At 35.2% G+C, this 19,589-nt stretch overlaps 1 protein-coding gene across 1 annotated transcript in view; it reads right to left on the reverse strand.

The window, feature by feature from the left end:
- Nucleotides 1-348: 348 nt before the first annotated feature.
- B4GALNT2 (beta-1,4-N-acetyl-galactosaminyltransferase 2) overlaps nucleotides 349-19,589 on the reverse strand; it is a 45,318-nt gene continuing 26,077 nt past the window's right edge. The window contains exons 4-10 of the mRNA XM_031966091.1: nucleotides 11,993-12,030; nucleotides 11,461-11,641; nucleotides 9,979-10,065; nucleotides 7,457-7,644; nucleotides 5,325-5,465; nucleotides 2,947-3,166; nucleotides 349-1,871 (exon numbers count right to left, since the gene is read on the reverse strand). Of these exons, the coding sequence (XP_031821951.1) occupies nucleotides 1,660-1,871; nucleotides 2,947-3,166; nucleotides 5,325-5,465; nucleotides 7,457-7,644; nucleotides 9,979-10,065; nucleotides 11,461-11,641; nucleotides 11,993-12,030 (1,067 nt within the window). The 3' untranslated portion in view covers nucleotides 349-1,659. The remainder of the gene's footprint in view (nucleotides 1,872-2,946; nucleotides 3,167-5,324; nucleotides 5,466-7,456; nucleotides 7,645-9,978; nucleotides 10,066-11,460; nucleotides 11,642-11,992; nucleotides 12,031-19,589) is intronic.

Genomic DNA, 19,589 nt, shown 5'->3' on the forward strand with positions numbered 1-19,589 from the left:
CTTGAGTTCATGAAAAACTTCCTAGGTTTATTTTGTTTTTTTTTTTTCCTGAGAGTATCTTGCTCATCATTTCCCATAGAACAATAATATTCCATCACAAACACACACCAGAAGTGTCATTCCCCAATTGATGGACATACCCTCAATTTTTTGCCCTGAGAAGACAGCTGCTATAAATGTTTTTGTACATACAGGTCATTTTCCTTCTTTAAAAATCTCTTTTGGTATTCACATCTAATAGTGGTGTTGTTAGGTCAAAGGATACACATGAATTTATAGTTCTTTGGGTATAGATCATATCTTTTCATCATTTGTAAATTGGAGCATGGATCTTATTTTTTTTTTATAAATTTGACTCAGTTCTCTTTATGTTTGAGAAATAAGCCCTTATCAGAGAAACTTGCTTCAAATTTTTACAGTTACTCTTGCTAACTGCATTTCCTCCATTTATTCTCTCCTTTCATCCTGTCCCTCCTCAAAAATATTTTGTTACTGACCACTCTCTTCACCAGTATGATAGCTTTTCTTTATAATCCTACATATTTTCTTTTATGTATCTAAAAACATTAACCTGAAAAGAAATCTATAGGCTTCATCTTATTACCAGATAAGCCCATGAAACGTGGAAAAGATTAAGGCCTTTGAGGCAGGTGATCTGGATGACAAATGGAGAATTCTTCTACTACCACTATACCAAGTCCAAATTTTGATCAACGATCATCCCCCATTGTTAGCAAATTCCTTCCTCAGTTCTCTTATTCAGAATTGCAAAAAACAGAATAGCTTCCTGTGCTAAGAGCATTCTGCCACTTTATTTTGGAAATGGCATCTTGGAAAATCAAAGTGATTTTGTATTAAAACCACATCTGGGCTTGGGATCATTGAAAACTTTCAGCTGATTTTCTAAGAATATGCGTAAAATTACTAATATCCTTTGAAGAAGAAGCCATTGCTTGAAACATTATTCAAATATGAAAAAATTGTGTTTATAATATAAAATTATTGTAGCATCTCAAATTATGCTCAATAAATATTATATCTACTTCTATGCCAACATAATTGGGTTATTGGCATGTTAAAACATGGGCCATGTAGCAGATATCCACTAATATTCTATTACAGTTATTCCATAGTTTCTAGAAAAGAATTCTTGGAACTTCTATTATGAATTACTGGTATTGAAGTATTATGGTTGAAATGTCAAGAATTCTATCAACAAGTCTGTTGTGGTTCAAATCATAGAAAAGATAATTGTGGCTTTGAGCAAATTTGATCCTATTCTTTCCCCTGTATAAAATGGGATGGTAATACTGTATACCTTATGGGATTTCTGTGGATAAAAAAACTTTATAAATATTAAAGATTAATCTTTATTATCAAGATTATTATTGTCATATTCTATGTTACCTTGACCACTGGTAGATTCATAATCCTAATGAATGATTGATCTTAATCCAATTGCCCTTCCTACCAAATCACCAATTCTATGGCTCCTTTTTTTTTTTTTTTTTAAATTAATTAGTCCATTTTTCTAGCAGTCAATGTGGGCCATTTGTGTTATTTCACTACTGATCAGTCCGTTCTATACCCTCTCTCCTATTAAATGGGGGTAAAGTACACGGAACAGTCTCATCAGTCCATTCCACATTATCCATAACCTCAAGCCTGAGTGTAGCAGTGGAGATGATTCTTAAAGTAGTGGAGAGACAACTTGAACTTGATCTGATCCTGAGTATTAGTTCGAAATTGCTTGTAAGTTTTTTCCAGGGCAACTTGATTTGGGTCAGAAGCTTGGACGTGAAACTGATGACTCACAATCACATTTGAGCATGATGCAACACGAAGACTCCCTAGTCCATCGATGAAAAACTCTGTTAAGGAAGGGGAAATAGAAAAGATACTTTGAATTTTGTGCCAGAGACCCCAGTGGTCCAGTTCCCAACCCATATTAACACTTGCTTTACCAGAGCCCAATGCTGAATTCTGGGAAATAAATCATGATAAAGGTGACACACAGTTCTGTCTGCAGGAATCTGTCATTCTGAGGGTCAGGCACAGCCTTCTAATCTTATTCTTCCCGCCTTTGAGAATATAAGCTCCTAGATAGAATGTATTGCCTCTCCTCATTCTTTCCCTTCCTTCTCCTTTCCCACCTTCTCCCTTTACCCTTTCTCTTTCTTTCCCTCTCTGTCAAGAACTTCCTAGTTGTAAGGAAGAAGTAGGACATAAACCACTATGAGAAATGCAGACCTGGAGACAGAGATGAACAGGTAACTTCTACCTTGACAGAATACTATACATTACACCTGAGGAGTGAGAAAGGGGTAAATGGAAATCAGATGGAAATGAGAAGTGAGCTTGGATGTGACGAGTCTAGGGAGGTCTTAAAGAAGGGTATGGGTTCAGAGGGAAGGGCTGGATAGAAATACTCCCACTTCTAAATGTTCTTTTTGAAATTCAATGTCCCAAACTAATATAATATTCCAGATGTGAATTGGCCAAAAAGGAGAATAGAGAATATCCCAAGCTGGAAAATAGACATTGTCAAGACTCAGAATGAGAAAAGGTAAAAAAGGGAAATGGAAAATCACAGGATAATAGATTTAGAATTGGCAACTTCATTAGAAGTTATTGTTCAACCCTCTCCCCTTCAATAATTCAGATAAGAAAACTGAGGTATTGACAGGTTAAAAACTTTCCCAGGGTCACCTTGCTACTGTCTGAGGTAGAATTCGAATCCGGGTCTTCCTGACATCAATTTTGGTGACTTTTCTATAACATGATCCTGCTTTAGCTTGAGTTGGAATGCTTTTGAAAGTTGCCTCTGTTTTGTAATAAAATATGATGGAAAACATGCATCTCTTGGAAGTAGAACCAGTGCTTGAACGTGGTTTAAGCTGATTTTAATCTGTGGCTACTCTCAGTTTCTCCATCTAGCCCCATTACCTGTGTGAGCCACTCTTTGCAGTCGGGGATCGAATCCAACTTTTTGGAGGCTCTCTGTATGAGCCAGGAAGAAATTCACAACACCACTGGTTACCACACAGCTGGGGAAGCCATCGAGGGTCTGGAAATAGCCTGCCCTCTTGTGCATACAGTTCCCATCTTCACCTTGTTCCATCAGTAGCTTAAACTGGAACACATTCCCAGACACACTTCCGCCAACCTGAGACAGAATGGAGAAGAGATTAGAGAAAAATCTACAGTGGGAAGGGAAACCTCCTCATGTTTGTTTGTCTTTCTTTACATCTTTAGTTCTTTAGCAAAGTGCTAGCACATCATGAGAGGTTAATAAATGTTTGTTGATTTATCAGCTTGTACCATGCTAGCTTGACCACATCCTCGGTCTCATTCAGGCTGACCTCCCTTCTATTACATTAAAATAGCATTAGTGATTCCATTTTGCCTTTATACACCAATTTGTGAAACTGAGTTTTAACAGCTTGCAAGTCACCTGATGCCTTTCCAAAAGTCACTTGACTTTTTTTTTTTTAATTTTTATTTAATAGCCTTTTATTTACAGGTTATATGCATGGGTAACTTTACAGCATTAACAATTGCAAAACCTCTTGTTCCAATTTTTCACCTCTTACCCCTCCACCCCCTCCCCTAGATGGCAGGATGACCAGTAGATGTTAAATACATTAAAATATAAATTAGATACACAATAAGTATACATGACCAAACCGTTATTTTGCTGTACAAAAAGAATCAGACTTTGAAATATTGTACAATTAGCTTGTGAAGGAAAACAAAAATGCAGGTGGGCATAAATATAGGGATTGGGAATTCAATGTAATGGTTTTTAGTCATCTCCCAGAGTTCTTTCTCTGGGCAAAAGTCACTTGACTTAAAGAATATCACAAAACTAACCTTTCCCCCCTACCCTCAGGGTCTCCCATTCCCCTCCACCAATAAAAAATTGGGTTATCTCCATCCCTATATTCTTCATTCCCTCCAAATTGTATATTAACTTGTAGAAACCAACAGTCAATAACCTTGGTGGACTGAGAAAGCCTTGGACCTAATTATTTCTGCAAATGTATGTGCTGCTAAAGGCAATTTACCTGAATTGTTTTTTGGGGAATGAAGGGCATATGGCTGTTGCATTTGGAGTATACATCATTGTTTTCATATTTTGAACTACAATATTTAATCAGGAAGAAGCAGTAGAAACTTTCTGACATATTTGAGATAAGCCCTCTACAAGTTTAACAAATTGCTACAATGTGAAAAGAGGGAGGGAATGATACAGTTATGACTCTGGTTGCCACTAAATTATGGAGGGCTTTAGTCATTGGCTCTTCACAATGTTGTGTGTTGGAAGGTATTGAGTGTACTGGACAGTATTTTGTATACCTGAGACTGTGGTAATATCATCATCATCATCATCACTAGCATTTTTATAAAGCTTTGAGGTTTGTAAAGTACTTGACAAACACCTCATTTTATCCTTATAATTTTATCCTGGAAGTTAGGTGCTCTCATTATTTGTATTTTATATATAAAGAAACTGAGGCAGTGAGAGTTTAAGTTACTTGTCCAGGATCCTCCCAGCTAGTATCTGAGGCTGGTCCTCCTGACTACAGGTACAATGCTCTGTGTTCTGCCTAGTTACCAACATTGCTAATGACCCATTGCTTCCACTGTTAAACTATTATGATCTTTCTGTGGCAACATCTGTTTCGATATTGAAACAAATATTACACTGTAATCCCTATATTGATTCCCTTGACCATTCCTCAGTAAATGTTCCAAAATTTTTGCACTCCTTTTGCCTCTAACTTTATACCCTTCTCCACCCTATGCACAAATCATGCCCTCTGAACTCACTTTTTTATTGTTAACAAAATGTCCTTTACACTATACTTGAGCCTTCCTTGAAAATCTCTCTGTATGTAATTATATTTGCATATTATTTTTCCTCTAAATAACATGCAAAGTCCTTGAGACCAGGGACTATTTTGTTTTGTCTTTGAATTTCAAGAATCTTGAACACTACCTGGCACATTAGATATTTGATAAATGCTTATTGAATTGAAATGCATTTATCCATATCCCATTCAGGTGAGATAGGTAGGGCAGATGCATTATTGTTCCACTTTAGGGATTGGACAACTGAGGCAAAGAAAGATTAAATTACTCTCTCAAGATCTCAAGATGATTCAGTTGTATCATTGGAAGTCACACCCAGTTCTTCTGACTCTACTTTCAGTCTAGGGTTTTTACCACTAAGTCAAAGCTAGCTGAGTCTACCCACTCTCCACATGCAGACTTCACACACTTGAGGGGTAATGGGGAATGAAATAGTAAATATTTCTTACCACATCCATTTCTGTTTTCTCTAGGACATCTACCAGTGCCTCAATCTTGGTTGTTTTTGTGAAAAGAAAGTCATCATCCACCCACAGGACATATTTTGTGCTGACTTGAGACACAGCCAAATTCCTGCCAGCAAACCAACCCTGTGAAGGAGAGGATACATGAATCAAAAACTCAGAAAAGTCTGGAATGATGGTTGCAGAGTTTGGATACTGGACATTGGCTGAGCTAGAAAAAGAATCACAAGATCAGAGATGTAGAGCTGGAAGGAACCTTAGAAAATATCTAACCCAACCCAAGTATAGAGAGCTATATGAATATAAACAAAACACTTTTTTATCAAAAAAAGACAAGTTTTAAATAATTGGAGAAATAATGATTGTTCATAGATAAAATGAATATATTAAAAATGACAACTTTACTAATCTATTTACTCAATGCTATCCCAATTAAATTACTAAAAATCATTTTACTCAGTCAGAAAAAATGACAAAATTCATTTGGAAGAACAAAAGTCAAGAATTTCAAAGAAACTATGAGGAAAAAATGTAAAGGAAGAAGATTCAGCAATACCAGCTCTTAAACTATTTTATAAGATAACATTGTTAAAAATATAAAATGGATAATTTAATTCATTTTAAATGAAAAAATTTCCTGTATAAATAAAACTAATGTAGCCAAGATTAGAGGGAAAGCAGAAAATTGGGAAAAGATTTCTATAGACAGTCTCTCAGATGGTATATGACTGTGATGATCTCTTACTCTGATATAAGAAATGATGAGCAAGTTGATTTAGAAAAACATGGAAAGACTTGGACCTATGAAAGAAGGTGTTATCCACTTCCAAACAAAAAACTGACAAATAGAAATATGCACAATGTAACATGCATATGTGTGTACATGCATACACGTGCATGCACATATATGTATATACACATATGCAATATGTGCACACATGTGTATATACACACATACATGTGTGTGTGTCTGTGGGTATCACCAGAGAACAAAAGAAAGCTTAGAAGAAAGCACAGAAAAGCTGGATTGCTTAAATGAATTCTATAGGAACCCTAAGGTTAGCCACATTATTAATGCCAATTTGGAATGATTTTTTTTCCCCTCAATAGTATTTTATTTTTCTCTAAATACATGTAAATACTTTTCAATATTCATTTTTGTTAGATTTTGTGTTCCAATTTTTTTTCTCCCTCCTTCCCTTACCTCTCCCCTCCCCAAGACAATAAACAATATGGTATAGGTTATATATGTACATATATACAGTACCCTAAAGCATATTGGTCAATTTGTGCAAGAAAAATCATACCAAAAAGGAAAAAAAACCATAAAAAAGAAAAAGCAAACAAGCAAACAGAAAGATGAAAATATTATGTTGTGTTCCACATTCAGTCTCCATAATTCTGTCTCTGGATGCAGATGGCATTTTCTATCCCAAGTCTAAGGATCACCACATTGCTGAAGAGAATTAGGCCTATCATAGTTGATCATCACATTGTTTGCTGTTACTTTGTACAAAGTTCTCCTTGTTCTGCTCACTTCACTCAGCATTAGTTCATGTAAGTCTTCTTAGGCTTTTGTGAAATCAGTCTATTCATTTTTTTAAATAGAACAATAATATTCCATTACATTCATGTACCATAACTTATTCACCTATTCCCCAATTGATAGGCTCATTTTCCACTCAATTTCTTATTCCTTACCACTATAAAAAAATCTGCTACAAACATTTTTGTACATGTGGATCCTTTTCCCTCTTCTATAATTTCTTTGGGTTACAGACCCAGTAGGGACAGTGCTGGTCAAAGGATATGTGCAGTTTTATAGCCCTTTGGACATAATTCTAAAATGCTCTCCAGAATGGTTGGATCATTTCACATTTCACAACAATGCGTTAGAGTTTGAGCATGATGTTTACTTGATCTATAAAGGGTAGGCAGAGGGAGAAATGAGTCAGTTCTCAAGGTCAGAAACAGTCTTCAACCCTTTCTATCTTCATAACTTTAGCCTTGTACCTTGTTATAAAAGCAGCTATATTATCCCCTAACTATGGTAAGATTTGGTGCTGTACTTCTCCTGCCTCTTGGGGATTTCAGGCTCTGGTATCTTGGATCTGTACCTTTCCAAAGGGCATGATATAATGCTCCACATAATTGTCATTGATCTTCTCTGGCTTTTCACTGTCATCAGCCACAATCACAGTCACATCTGGGTAAAATTCTCGGATACTCTTAAGTAAAATCTGGAGTTTGTGGGGACGGAGGAAAGTCTTAGTAGCAATGGTCACCAGATTCTTGAGTTTTCTCTCTGGAGAATGAGAAAGAGAGTTCATTGTGTTTTCTTATTCCTCTGCTGCACATCTCTTCAATAACCCCCATCCTTCTGTGAAAGGCCATTGAATTTGGCCTTTGTCACACAATATTCCATTTCCCACCTCCCTGCCTTTGCTTTGGATATCTATGCCTGGAATATCCTCCTTATTCACTTAAGTTTTTTAGAATCACTAGTTTTCTTCAAAGCTCAGGCCAAGTATGACCTTACACCTGAGACTTTTTCAAATTTCCCATTAGAATATAAACTCTTGAAGAATCAAGATTTTTTGTATTTTAATCCCTAGTGCCTAGTATACAGTAGAAGTTTAATAAAAATTTGCTGATTTTCCTCTGTCTGCAAGTGCTTCCCCTATATTTACTCCATTTACATATTTACAGATTGCTGCTCATCTTCTGTTTTATTATTTAGCTTATTATCTTGTTTATTAATCTATCATCTCTACTCTGCTAGATAGTGAAGGTTACAAAAGCAAAAAAGGAAATAATCTCTACCTTCAAGGAACTTACATTCAGAACATACATGAATATATCATGCAGAGTAAAGGAAACAAGGGAGAGCTCAGATTTATTTGAAGAAAGAAATAACATTAACATGTAGGACATTCAGAGAAAGCACCAGTTAAGGTTCTCTCAGACACTGTCTCTTTGAGGAAAAAAATCATATTTACTTTTTAACCATTTTACAGTTATTTATCTGTGTACATGTTGCTCCTCTACCTGCCCCCCCCCAAAAAAAAAAAAAAACAAAGAAGAATGGAAGATCCTTGAGGAGAGGGACTGTTTCATTTGTCTTTATATCCCTAGTGTCTGGTACATATTAGGTGCTTATGAAATCACTGATTTCATAATTGATTGGACTTGGATTCAAGAGATAATTCCAGTACCAGCTCTGTTAATTATTAGGTGTATGACTTTAATCACAGTACTTAAGATCTCTAGACATCAGTTTGTAGATATAAAATGAGGGGTTTGAATTAGATGATATCTAAGGCACCTTCCTTCCATATATAAATCCTACATTATTATGTCCTTTCTAAGTCTGGAAATAATGCTTTTGTTAATGATGCATACTTACAAAACCAGTCTTGGCCTGGGAGAAGAAATGAGAAAATGTATCCCTTTCTTTTTTTGGAGAGGTGGAAGATTGTGGATTTCAAGTCAATAAGCATTTATTAAACACTCATTAGATGTCAGTCACCTGTGTTAAGTAGGTGAGGGGAATACAAAGAAAGAGAAATCCTACTTTCCTCCCCCCCCAAAAAAATAAGTCCAGTTCCTGCTTTTAAGGAGCTCGTACACCTTGATCTGACTACCCCTATCTCATAGATGCTCCTTAATTGACTTTTGCAACTATTCTCTGTGGGTTATCCCCTTGTCTTTCTGACCATTCACCATTCTCCTTTGCTGAATAACAACAAACACAAACAGCACTCTACACATACTAACTCATCTGATCCCCACTCTAACTGTGGGAGTTTCATACTATTATTTTTACAGATAAGGAAACAGGCACAGAGAACTGTCGAAAGTTAAACAGCAAGAAAGTGTTTGAGGTAGCTTTTGAACTCAGGTCTTCTTGACTTCAGCTCTAGGTACTCCATTTTTTAAATTATTATTATAGCTTTTCATTTACAAGATATATGCATGGGTAATTTTTCACCATTGACAATTGCAAAACCTTTTGTTCCAATATAGGTACTCTATTAAGCCATCAGTTTCTTGTCCCCTTTTCCCCTCCCCAAAGCTTGGCATCCTTCAGCGTTCTTTCCTGAGTCCCCTTTTCTATATTGCTTCCTTTTCATGTACTCCTCATTCTAGCCAAGATGGACCATTACTTGTTCCTTGAATGTAACATTTCATCTCTTACTCTGAAGCATCTGTGCAAGCCAGTCCCTATACTTGGAATGTACTCTTTCCCAACTTCCATCCTTCATATTCCTTCCTTATCATTCTTCAAAGTTCAGCCAAGTGATTCCTCATCTTAGAAGTCTTCTCTGACTGTCCTACATGTTAATGTTATTTCTTTCTGAGCTCTCCCTTATTCCCTTTACTTCCCATGATATATTCATGTTATGTTTCGAGTGTAATCTCCTTGAAGGTAGATAATTTCCTTTTGTGCTTTTGTAACCGCCACCATCCCGAAGAGTGGGAGATGAATAGATTAATGAGTGAAATAATAAAACTGAAGATGAGCAGCAGCTTGTAAATGAGTTCAGATATTTAAACCACATGAATTAGAATATTTCCAAGTCACTTCTGGGGTGCTACTTTACATATTTCCATGGAGTTAAAGGGACAAAGGACTTACCTGGTCCAGGGTCAAACAACTTGGGGATGATAGGCTGGTTAATATTCACAGGAAACTTAGCCACTGAGCCCCCAAACTCAATACTCACTGAAAGGAGAAAGAGAAAGTCAGTGTAGGGTCTCTTTCTTTAGCTTTGGGGAGCAGCATCCTTTTACTCTGTCTCAAAGAAATCTGATTGATAAGGAGACAGAAAGTATAAAGATTGAGCTCATGTCTGGAATTCAGGACTTCTGGCTTCACTTTGCCTTATTTGTCTTATGACCTTGAGAAGATGGTTTAGTTTCTATGGATCTCTGCTTCCCTCCCTGCATAGATCATGACAGAATAATCCCTTTCTTGCTCATGCCTACAATTGTTCTTTTTTTTTTCCTGAGGCAATTGGGGTCAAGTGACTTGCGCAGGGTCACACAGCCAGGAAGTGTTAAGTGTCTGAGGCCAGATTTGAATTCAGTTCCCTGACTTCCAGCCTGGGGATCTATCCACTGCACCACCTAGCTGCCCCTACAATTGTTCTTGTACATCATTTTGTTTATATCTGTTTTTCTGTTTGTCAGATTGGGATCATCTGGAGGCAACAAACTCTTTCTCAGCATAAGATTGTGCTCAATAAAAGGTGTGGACAAATTTCATACCTTCTCTCTCCCTCCAAAATTATAACCAATATGTCAGCTGTCTAAATATTCTATGGAAAGAACCATGAAAATTCAGGACATCATAAGGGTGTTTGAGAAGCATTGTTGCACAATGGATATTCAACTTCAGGAATTCTAGGAAAACACCTAGGTTTAAATATGGTTTCTGACACTTTCTAACTTGTGACCTTGGAGAAGTACTTAAATTCTTAATTCTTCACTTTTAAAAAATTTTTATTTAATATTTTTATTGTTTCCCAGTTACATGTAAAACAATTTTTTTTACATTTTTCTTTTTGGTTATACGTGTACATTAATTTTAAAAAATACACATTTATGAATCACGTTGGGAGAGAAAAATCAGAATGAAAGGGAAAAACCATGAAAGGAAAAAAAAGTCAGAAGAAAAAGAAAAAAGAAAAAAAGAAAAAATTAGCATGTATTGATTTAGTCAATCTCTATTCAGGTAACTTTCAAAAACTATGTCATAGAACAAGTTCTATGAAATCACACGTGTGGTTCAAAGATTAGAGAGCACTGTAACATACTAGGGGTCAAACAGAAAGATGGAAAAAATTTCCTCTTCCTTCTTGGCAGATCTTTGCAGACATCATACTTCCTTCTCTCTAGAGTTTTATCTGTGAGCACTGCACTGTGTAGACCACATTAAGTAGAAAGAGCCATTTGCAGAACATCTGTAGCATGACCCAAAAGCAAAAGAACATCCATTTTCTCTCTCTCTGCCTACTTAGATTGATATTTTTTCCTTCAAGGAGACAGTCTCTGAGAGAGTCCTAACTGGTGCCTTTTCTTTCCCAAATAATTCTGGGATCAAGTGAAGGGATCTCACCAATGTCCACAGCTCCTGACTGGTAGACAGTGCTTGTGTACGTCAAATGCTGCAGGATGAAATTCAGGCGATTTTGGGAAGTGGTCAATATGGTCAGATGCTTTTCTCCTCTACCCAGCACTTCATTGTCTGGGGTATCAGAAAGAGTGTTCAAGGTCCCTAATAAGGCTTTCAGGGTGACCTGGGTGGGGTGAGGAAACAGATGTTAAATTTGATTGTTGGACAATATTCTTCCAAAGAAATGGATAAATATCCAGGGTTTTCTTATAGTGGGATTTATTTGCAGGATATAGAGAAGATTGGAGGCTGGAAATTGCTGTTCCCCATCCCCCCCACACTGAAAACATAGCTACATAATGTCTTTTGAATCCTCAAAGCCACTTAGTTCATATCTGAATAGTCAGCCTGGGATTTGGCTTTCTTTACTGATGAGGCTGGTAAGAAGATGATAAAATGGAACATGGGAAGAGGACAAGACATGAAAAGATGAAAAAGTTTAGTGCTATAAGAAGAGGAGGGAAATGATACTGACCTTGTACAATGGTACTTTGATTCCATTAAACTGCAGGCCTTGAAAACACAGAAAAGGAGAAAGAGATGTCAAAGTGCATACCACTGGTTCTTCAGATGGTTCTTAGTTCCACTCAGAGTTAGACAGGGGTGATACTGAACGATGTATAGGACCAAGCATTTCTCTGATTGCACATAAAACTTCTCATTCTTTCAATATATCCTATGCTTCCTATATCTTTGCTCCTTCAATCTGGAATGTCTTCACTATCTCAATGAATATAAAAATTCTGTTCATTTTCCAAGACTCCTCCCTTGAGAGACCCCAAGCTTTAAGCACCACAGATTTTGATGTAGAAGGTGGGGAAAGACTTTGTACAAGAAAGAAAGAGAATCACTGTGAAATTTGGGGCCTTGGTTGCTATATGAAAGACGTTTAATTTGAAGGAATCCAATGGATTGCTTGGATAAGTATGAAGATTATTACATTTTAATTTGTGCACTGAGATCAAAAGAGACACTGTATGGGATCTGAATGTCCTTGCAGGCAGCATTATAAGCATCTGGAGTTGTAATGATAAAGCCCTATATTAAATGTAAAATTCTGTATTATGTCTAAATGCTAAATTCTGGTTTTGTTTTATTTATTTAATATTTTCCCCCAGTTACATCCAAAACAACAAAAAAACTTTTACACTTTTCTAAAATTTTTGAATTCTAGATTCTCTTCCTTATCCCCACTCACAATTAAGAAACAACTTGTGAAGTTATGCAAAACACTTTCATAAAAGTCAAGTTGTGAAAAAAAACCCATAAATCTCCCACCCTAATAAAAATAAAAACCCTCAAGAAAAATTAAGTTAAAAAAAAGAGAAAGAGAAAATCTACAATCTGTATTCAGACACAATCAGTTCCTTATCTGGGTATGGACAGAATTTTTCACCATAAACCCTTCAGAATAGTCATGGATAATTGTACTACTGAGAATATCAAAGTCATTCATAACTGGTCATCCTGGCACATTGCTATTATTTATATACAGTACATTTCACTTTGCTTGAGTTCATGGAGGACTTTCCTGGTTTTTTTTCCTCCTGAGAGCATCCCACTCATCATTTTCCATGAAACAATAATATTCAACCATAAACACACATCACAGTTTAATAAACCATCCCCAATCAATAGCCATCCCCTCAATCTCCAATTTGTCCCGAGAAGAGAGCTGCTGTGAATATTTTTTGTAGATATAAGTCAAAATGCTAAATTTCTGGATTCTCTGTGGTTACTGCAGAGGAAAAGAGGGCTTTGGATGATATTCAAAAGGACTTGTGGGAGGTGGGGTAAAGAGGAGGAATAAGGGGTGGGTGTTGGTTAAGGAGAGTGAACCATTGGTATGTTTATAGGCAATAAAGACAAAGTGATTCCCTGCTTAAAAGTGGGAAAATAATTATGAGACTAAAAAGAATGTAATACAGGTAAAGATTTCCCAGCAAAATGCTATGAGAAACTGGCAAAGAATGCTATGAGAAATTTAGGGAGAAAAAGAAAGTTCTCATGGAAGAGATGGCACCTGAGAAGATTCTTGAAAGTAGGGAGGGACTTACCAGGTAGAGATGAGAGAATAATTTATTTCAGACATGGGAGAAAGTGTGAAGAAAGAACTGGAGAAGGTAAAGGGGGAACAAAGGTTGGAACAAGGAGCAGGAAAGTTTCATAGCCTGCTTTGGTTGTATTGTAGAGCACATCAATGGAAAGTTAGTAGGGAATAAGGCTGTTAAGGTTTTAGCTTCAAATGCCAGATCAAGATGTTGTGGGATGGGGGTAGTAGGAATGCTAACATTTAAAGTTAAGCCAAGGAAAATTTTTTGAAGGTTTCTGAGGTGAGAAGAGAGAATTATACAGGGAACAATTATAAGGATAGATTGGATGGTAGGTAGACAAATCATTTAGAAGGTTATTATAATATGCTAAGCAAGAAGAGTTGAGAACCTAAACTAAGGTGATTGAAATGGAAGTGAAAATGACAGGATGGATCTGAGAGACATTTCAGAGACAGACTTAACAGCACCAGAACATTGATTGGGGAAGGAGGAGTGGAGATAAGCAGCAAAGAAGATTAAAGTTATGAGTTTGAGAATGTTGAGGTGATGGTATCCTTTGGACCTTTAGTTCCCTTATTTTTATGGAAAGGGAAGGACATAGAGATATTTCAGCCAAAAACAAAACAAAACAAAAAACAAAAAACTGTAGGTAAAGAAAGCTTCCAGATGCAAAAATGGACATTTCCTATACTAGGAAGAGTGAAAGGCTGTAATACATAGGAAGAAGCCAAGAAGACAATGAGCTGCCTTGAGGGCATAGAGTGCACTTTCAATTTTCTCTAGCCTCTCACCTACATAAGATTCCCAAAAGGAGCTTGCGAGGTGAAAAATACTTATCACTCTAAGGAAGCGTAGAATCACAGAGGTAAAAAGCTTTTAAGAGAAATAACTTCTCCAAAAGCACCAGTAAAAAAAGCATCTATTTCTTGCCAAGAAGTGATTAACAACCCAAGAGCTTGAGATCTGAGTAAGCTGAAAGGAAAGATTTTTTTTCCCCCTTAAGAACTGTTGCTTTAGCTGAAAAAAAGCTTCTGTTATGCTCCAGTTGAAAAGAGTGAGATATTCCTGTCCAGGACAGATAAGTGGTACAGTAGATAGAGCAGTGACCCTGGACCCAAGAGGAGCTGTAGTTCCTTAGGCACTTAGTTTGTGTGACCCTGGGCAAGTCACTTAATCCTACTTTGTCTTGGTTTCTTCATCTGTCAAATGAACTGAAGAAGGAATAGCAAACCATTCCAGTATCTTTGACAAGAAAACTCAACAACTCTCTTTCTGGTTGAAATAGGAGGACCAGAAGATCAATTTGAAATTTGTGGATAGAGAAGAACCTCAGAGACAGAACCTTAGCTTCTCTTCTCCCTTATTTAATGAGTGACATGAGGAGTGACATAAGAAGTAATGAGAGAAGTGGACCTTGGTAGTGAAATATCACAGAACTCAGTGGAAGAGAAAATATTGATAAGACAATCAAATGAGACAGAGAAATCAAACAGAATGAGGATTGAAAAGAAATCCTTAAAAAAGCTAAATTGGATTTGGCGATAAGGAAATTATTAGTGATCTCAGATCACTTTTAGTGATAGGAATAGAAATCAAATTGCCGAGGGTTGAGGAATAAGAAGGTAGTGAAATCTTCCTGGCTCTATTTCCCCTATACTGAGAAGCATAATAGAGTAGTAGAAAGAGTATTGACTTTAAAATCATAGGACTTGGGTTCAAATTATCGTTCTGATTTCCCTGGGTTTTAATTCTATGATTTGTAAACTGAATCGATTGGACTAGATGAGCACTTTACAATTCTAAATCGATAATTCTTGGATTCCTTATTCAAATTTATTCTTAAATAACCTTCTTTGTTTAGAATATAAACAGAAATTGCAGCTTACTAGCAGAAAAGCTCATGCTTTCTGTTTGGAAAGGCAAAAAAGGAATTAATGGTGTAAGTTGTATAAGAGACAAGCTCAATTCTGAGTATTCCTACTATTTCCATCCCACCAACACTGGAATGATTCAAAGGCAAAAAGGAACATAGTTTCATGAGACATTTGGTCATTTCAAATTCTGTGGAAAATTAGTGGAAAGAGGTTGGGAAGAGAGGAAATTATTACTTATACAGGGGTCAGAAGCAAAGCAGACTTGAGGAGGGACAGGATTTTGTGAGAGAGAGAGAGAGAAAGAGAGAGAGAAAGAGAGAGAGAGAGAGAGAGACAGAGACAGAGACAGAGAGAAAGGATAAATAGGAAAAATTAGGATGAAGGGAAATACACAGTAATCATGACTCTGAAAGTAACTGGGATAAACTCACTCATAAAATGAAAATGTATAGCAGAATAGATTAAAAACCAGAATCCAACAATATGGGGTTTACAATGAACAACCTGAAACAGAGGAGCAGAATCTATTATGTTTCAGCTAAGATTGAAAAAAAGAAAAAACAGGAGTAATAATCATGATCACAGATAAAACATAAGCAAAAATAGACCTAATTAAAAGAGATGAGTAGTGAAACTACATTTTACTAAAAAAAAAAAAAAAAAGTCATAAAGAATGAAATAAAATAAATCCTAAACATGTATATAACAAATGGCATAACATTCCCATTCTTAAAGAAAAAAGTTAAATGAATTATAGGAGGGAATAGACAGTAAAACTATATTAGTGGGAGACTTCAACTTTCTTCTCTCATAATTAGATAAGTCTAATTATAAAATAAACAACAAAGACATTAAGATGATGAATAGAATTTTAGAAAAGTTAGAAATGATATATCTCTGGAAAAAATTAAATCAAAATAAAAAGGATTAGATCTTGACCATGTATTAGGGCATAAAAAATCTCAGAACCAAATACATTAAAGCAGAAATATTAAATGCATCCTTTTTCAGATCATAATGCAAAAACGGAGAAAGAAAACCACAGAATAATTTCCCTAATGAATATTGTTGTAAAAAATGTTTAATAGTACTAGATCACAATAGATAGAAATAATATCTATCACAATAGATATTAGATAAATAGAGATAATAACATAAGATTACAAAGATCATAACTATAATCAAATAAGATATATACCAGGAATGTAATACTGTTTCAATATTAGGAAAATGATCAGTCTAATTGATTATATCAGTAACAAAACCAACAGTAATCATATGACTATCTCTACAGATGCTGAAAAAACTTTTGATGAAATACAAAATTCATTCTTGTTAAAAACAAACAAACAAAAAAACACTAGAAAGCATAGGAATTAAATGAAACTTTCCTTAAAATAATAAGTAATATTTATCTAAATCATCAGTCAGCATTAGCTGGTAATGGGAATAAGTAGAAGCTTTCCCAGTAAGACCTGGAATGAAGCAAGCATGTCCATCAGCAGTATTATTATTCAATATTGTATTAGAAATGTTAGCTTTAGCAATAAGAAGAGAAAAAGAAGAAACTGAAAGAATTAGAATAGGCAACGAGTAAACAAAACTATCACTCTTTGCAGATGATGTGATTGTGTGCTTGAAGAATTTTTAAATATCAACTAAAAACTAATTGAAAGTAGTGGCAATTTTAGCAAAGTTGTAAATCCACAAAAACAATTAACAGTTTTATATATTACTAACAAAGTTCAGGAACAAGAGATAGAAAGAGAAATCCCATTTAAAATAATTGTAGAAAATATAAATTATTTCAGAGTTTATCAAAGACAAACTCAAGAACTATATGAACACAATTACAAAACACTTTTCACATAAACAAAGTCAGATCTAAACAATTGAAAAATATTAATGGCTTATGGATTGTTGTTTATTCGCTTCAATTGTGTCTGACTTTTCATGACCCTATTTGGAGTTTTCTTGGCAAAGATCCTGGAGTGGCTTGCCACTTTTTTTTTTAGCCCATTTTATAGATTAGGAAAACGAGGCAAATAGGGTTAAGTGCCCAGGGTCACACAGCTAGTAGGTGTCTGAGGCCAGATTTGAACTGAAGTCTTCCTGACTCCAGCCTTGGCAATACCCTTTATGCCATGTTGCCACCTTTACTCATCTATAGGCTGAGTCAATATAATAAAAACAATAATTCTATCTAAATTAATGTTGCTTATTTAGTGCCATTCTAATCAAACTACAAAAATATTATATTGAGCTTTAAAATAATAAGAAAATTCATTTGGAAGAATAAAAAGTCAAGAACATAAAGGAAATCAATGAAAAGATGTGAAGAAAAGTGTCCTAGCCATATCATATTTCTAACTGTACTATAAAATAGCAATCATCAAAACAAGCTGGTAGTCAGTAAGAAATAGAATAGTAGTTTGGTGAAATAGATTAAGTACATAGGTACAGAACATTACCTAGGTATCAGAACATTACATAGTAGTATATAGTAGTAAGTGACCATAGTAATTTAGTGTTTGATAAATGCAAAGATCTAAGCTTTTTAGACAAGAATTCACTATTTGACAAAAACTTTTGGGAAAACTGGAGAGCAGTTTAATAGAAGATATAGACCAACATCTCACACTGTTTACCAAGATGTCAAAATAGATACATGATTTAGACATAAAATGGAGCATCACAAGCAAATTAAGAGGGAATGGAATAGTTTACCTGTCAGATCTATAGATAAAGAGAAAAATTCTGACCAAAGAAGAAATAGAAAGTGCTACTTGGATGCAAAAATGAATAACTTTGTTACATAAACAAAACCAATACAGCCAGAGTAGAAGAAAAACAGAAAACTGAAAGGGATGGGGCAGTTGAGAGAGGAGGAAATTTAAAGCACATTTCTTTAATAAAAGTCTCATTTCTCTTAAAAATATTTTCATATCACTTTTTTGAGTAACTACAAATCAATTATGTACAACTTGCTATTTCTTTTAAATATATAGTAAAGGTATTGTATAGCTTTCTTTTTTTCCTTCTCTCCCCTCACCCTGTAGATGGTTACTATCAGACACAAATATGTTTATGCATGTAAAACCATTCTATATGTACTTCTATTTATCAGTTCTTTCTTTGGATGCAGATAACATCTTCCTTCCTATATTCTATGTAGTTAATTTGGGTATTTATAATAGTCAAAATGACTTAGTCACTCAAAGTTTTTCTAAAAACCAATATTATTGTTACGTAAATAACATTCTCTTGGTTCTGCTCATTTCACTCTTCAATATTTTGTGCAAGTATATTCATGTTTTCCTGAGACCATTGAACAATCCAGTCAAATTTATAAGAATACAAATCATTTTCCAAATGATAAATAATCAAAAGATATGAATAGGCAGTTTTCAGATCAAGAAATCAAAACTATAATCATATGAAAAAATGCTCTGAATCACTATTGATTAGAGAAATGAAATTTTGAAAAATAAATGTTAATTTTCTACATTTAATTAACCATTAGCAACACTACTCCTCTCCACCTCAAGGAGAGTAGAGTAGCCAATCTCTTTCCTCTCCCTCCTGCTTCCTCTCTTGGCAGAAAATAAAATCATTCTTCATGAAAAGTTGTAGGAAAGAGACTAAAGATCATTATTCTGTCTTCCTTGGAGCCATGTTAATGATATCCCCATGTTATATGTAGGATTTAGCTTTGCTTTAGATCCAAGAATTAAAACAAGCATAGAATTGTTCAAGTCACTTCTCCATTTGAAAATCTTAGGATCAGAAAAGATAGAGTTGGAAAAGATCTGAGAAAGTAGGTAGTCCAATTCCTCACTTTTAAATGAAGAAACTAAGGTCTAGAAAGGTTAGCTGGCCTACTGAAAATTCCACCAGTAAAGCCAGAATTTGAACCTAGATCTTCTGTTTTAAAATCCAAGACTCTTGGTACTGCCCCATTCTTCCTACTTCCTAAATCAACTTCACACACATTTTCTGGTTACTCAGTGCCCTCCTTTGTCATTCTAGAATTTTAAATTAAATCATGGGCAATTGAAAGTTTATTTGGCTTGAGATCACATCTTTGTCCTTACCTAGGTATGAGCATTACTTATATTTTATATTCTGTCTCAAAAATATTTAG

This window comes from Sarcophilus harrisii, chromosome 4, assembly GCF_902635505.1.
Source record: "Sarcophilus harrisii chromosome 4, mSarHar1.11, whole genome shotgun sequence".
Classification (NCBI taxonomy): Eukaryota; Metazoa; Chordata; class Mammalia; order Dasyuromorphia; family Dasyuridae; genus Sarcophilus; species Sarcophilus harrisii.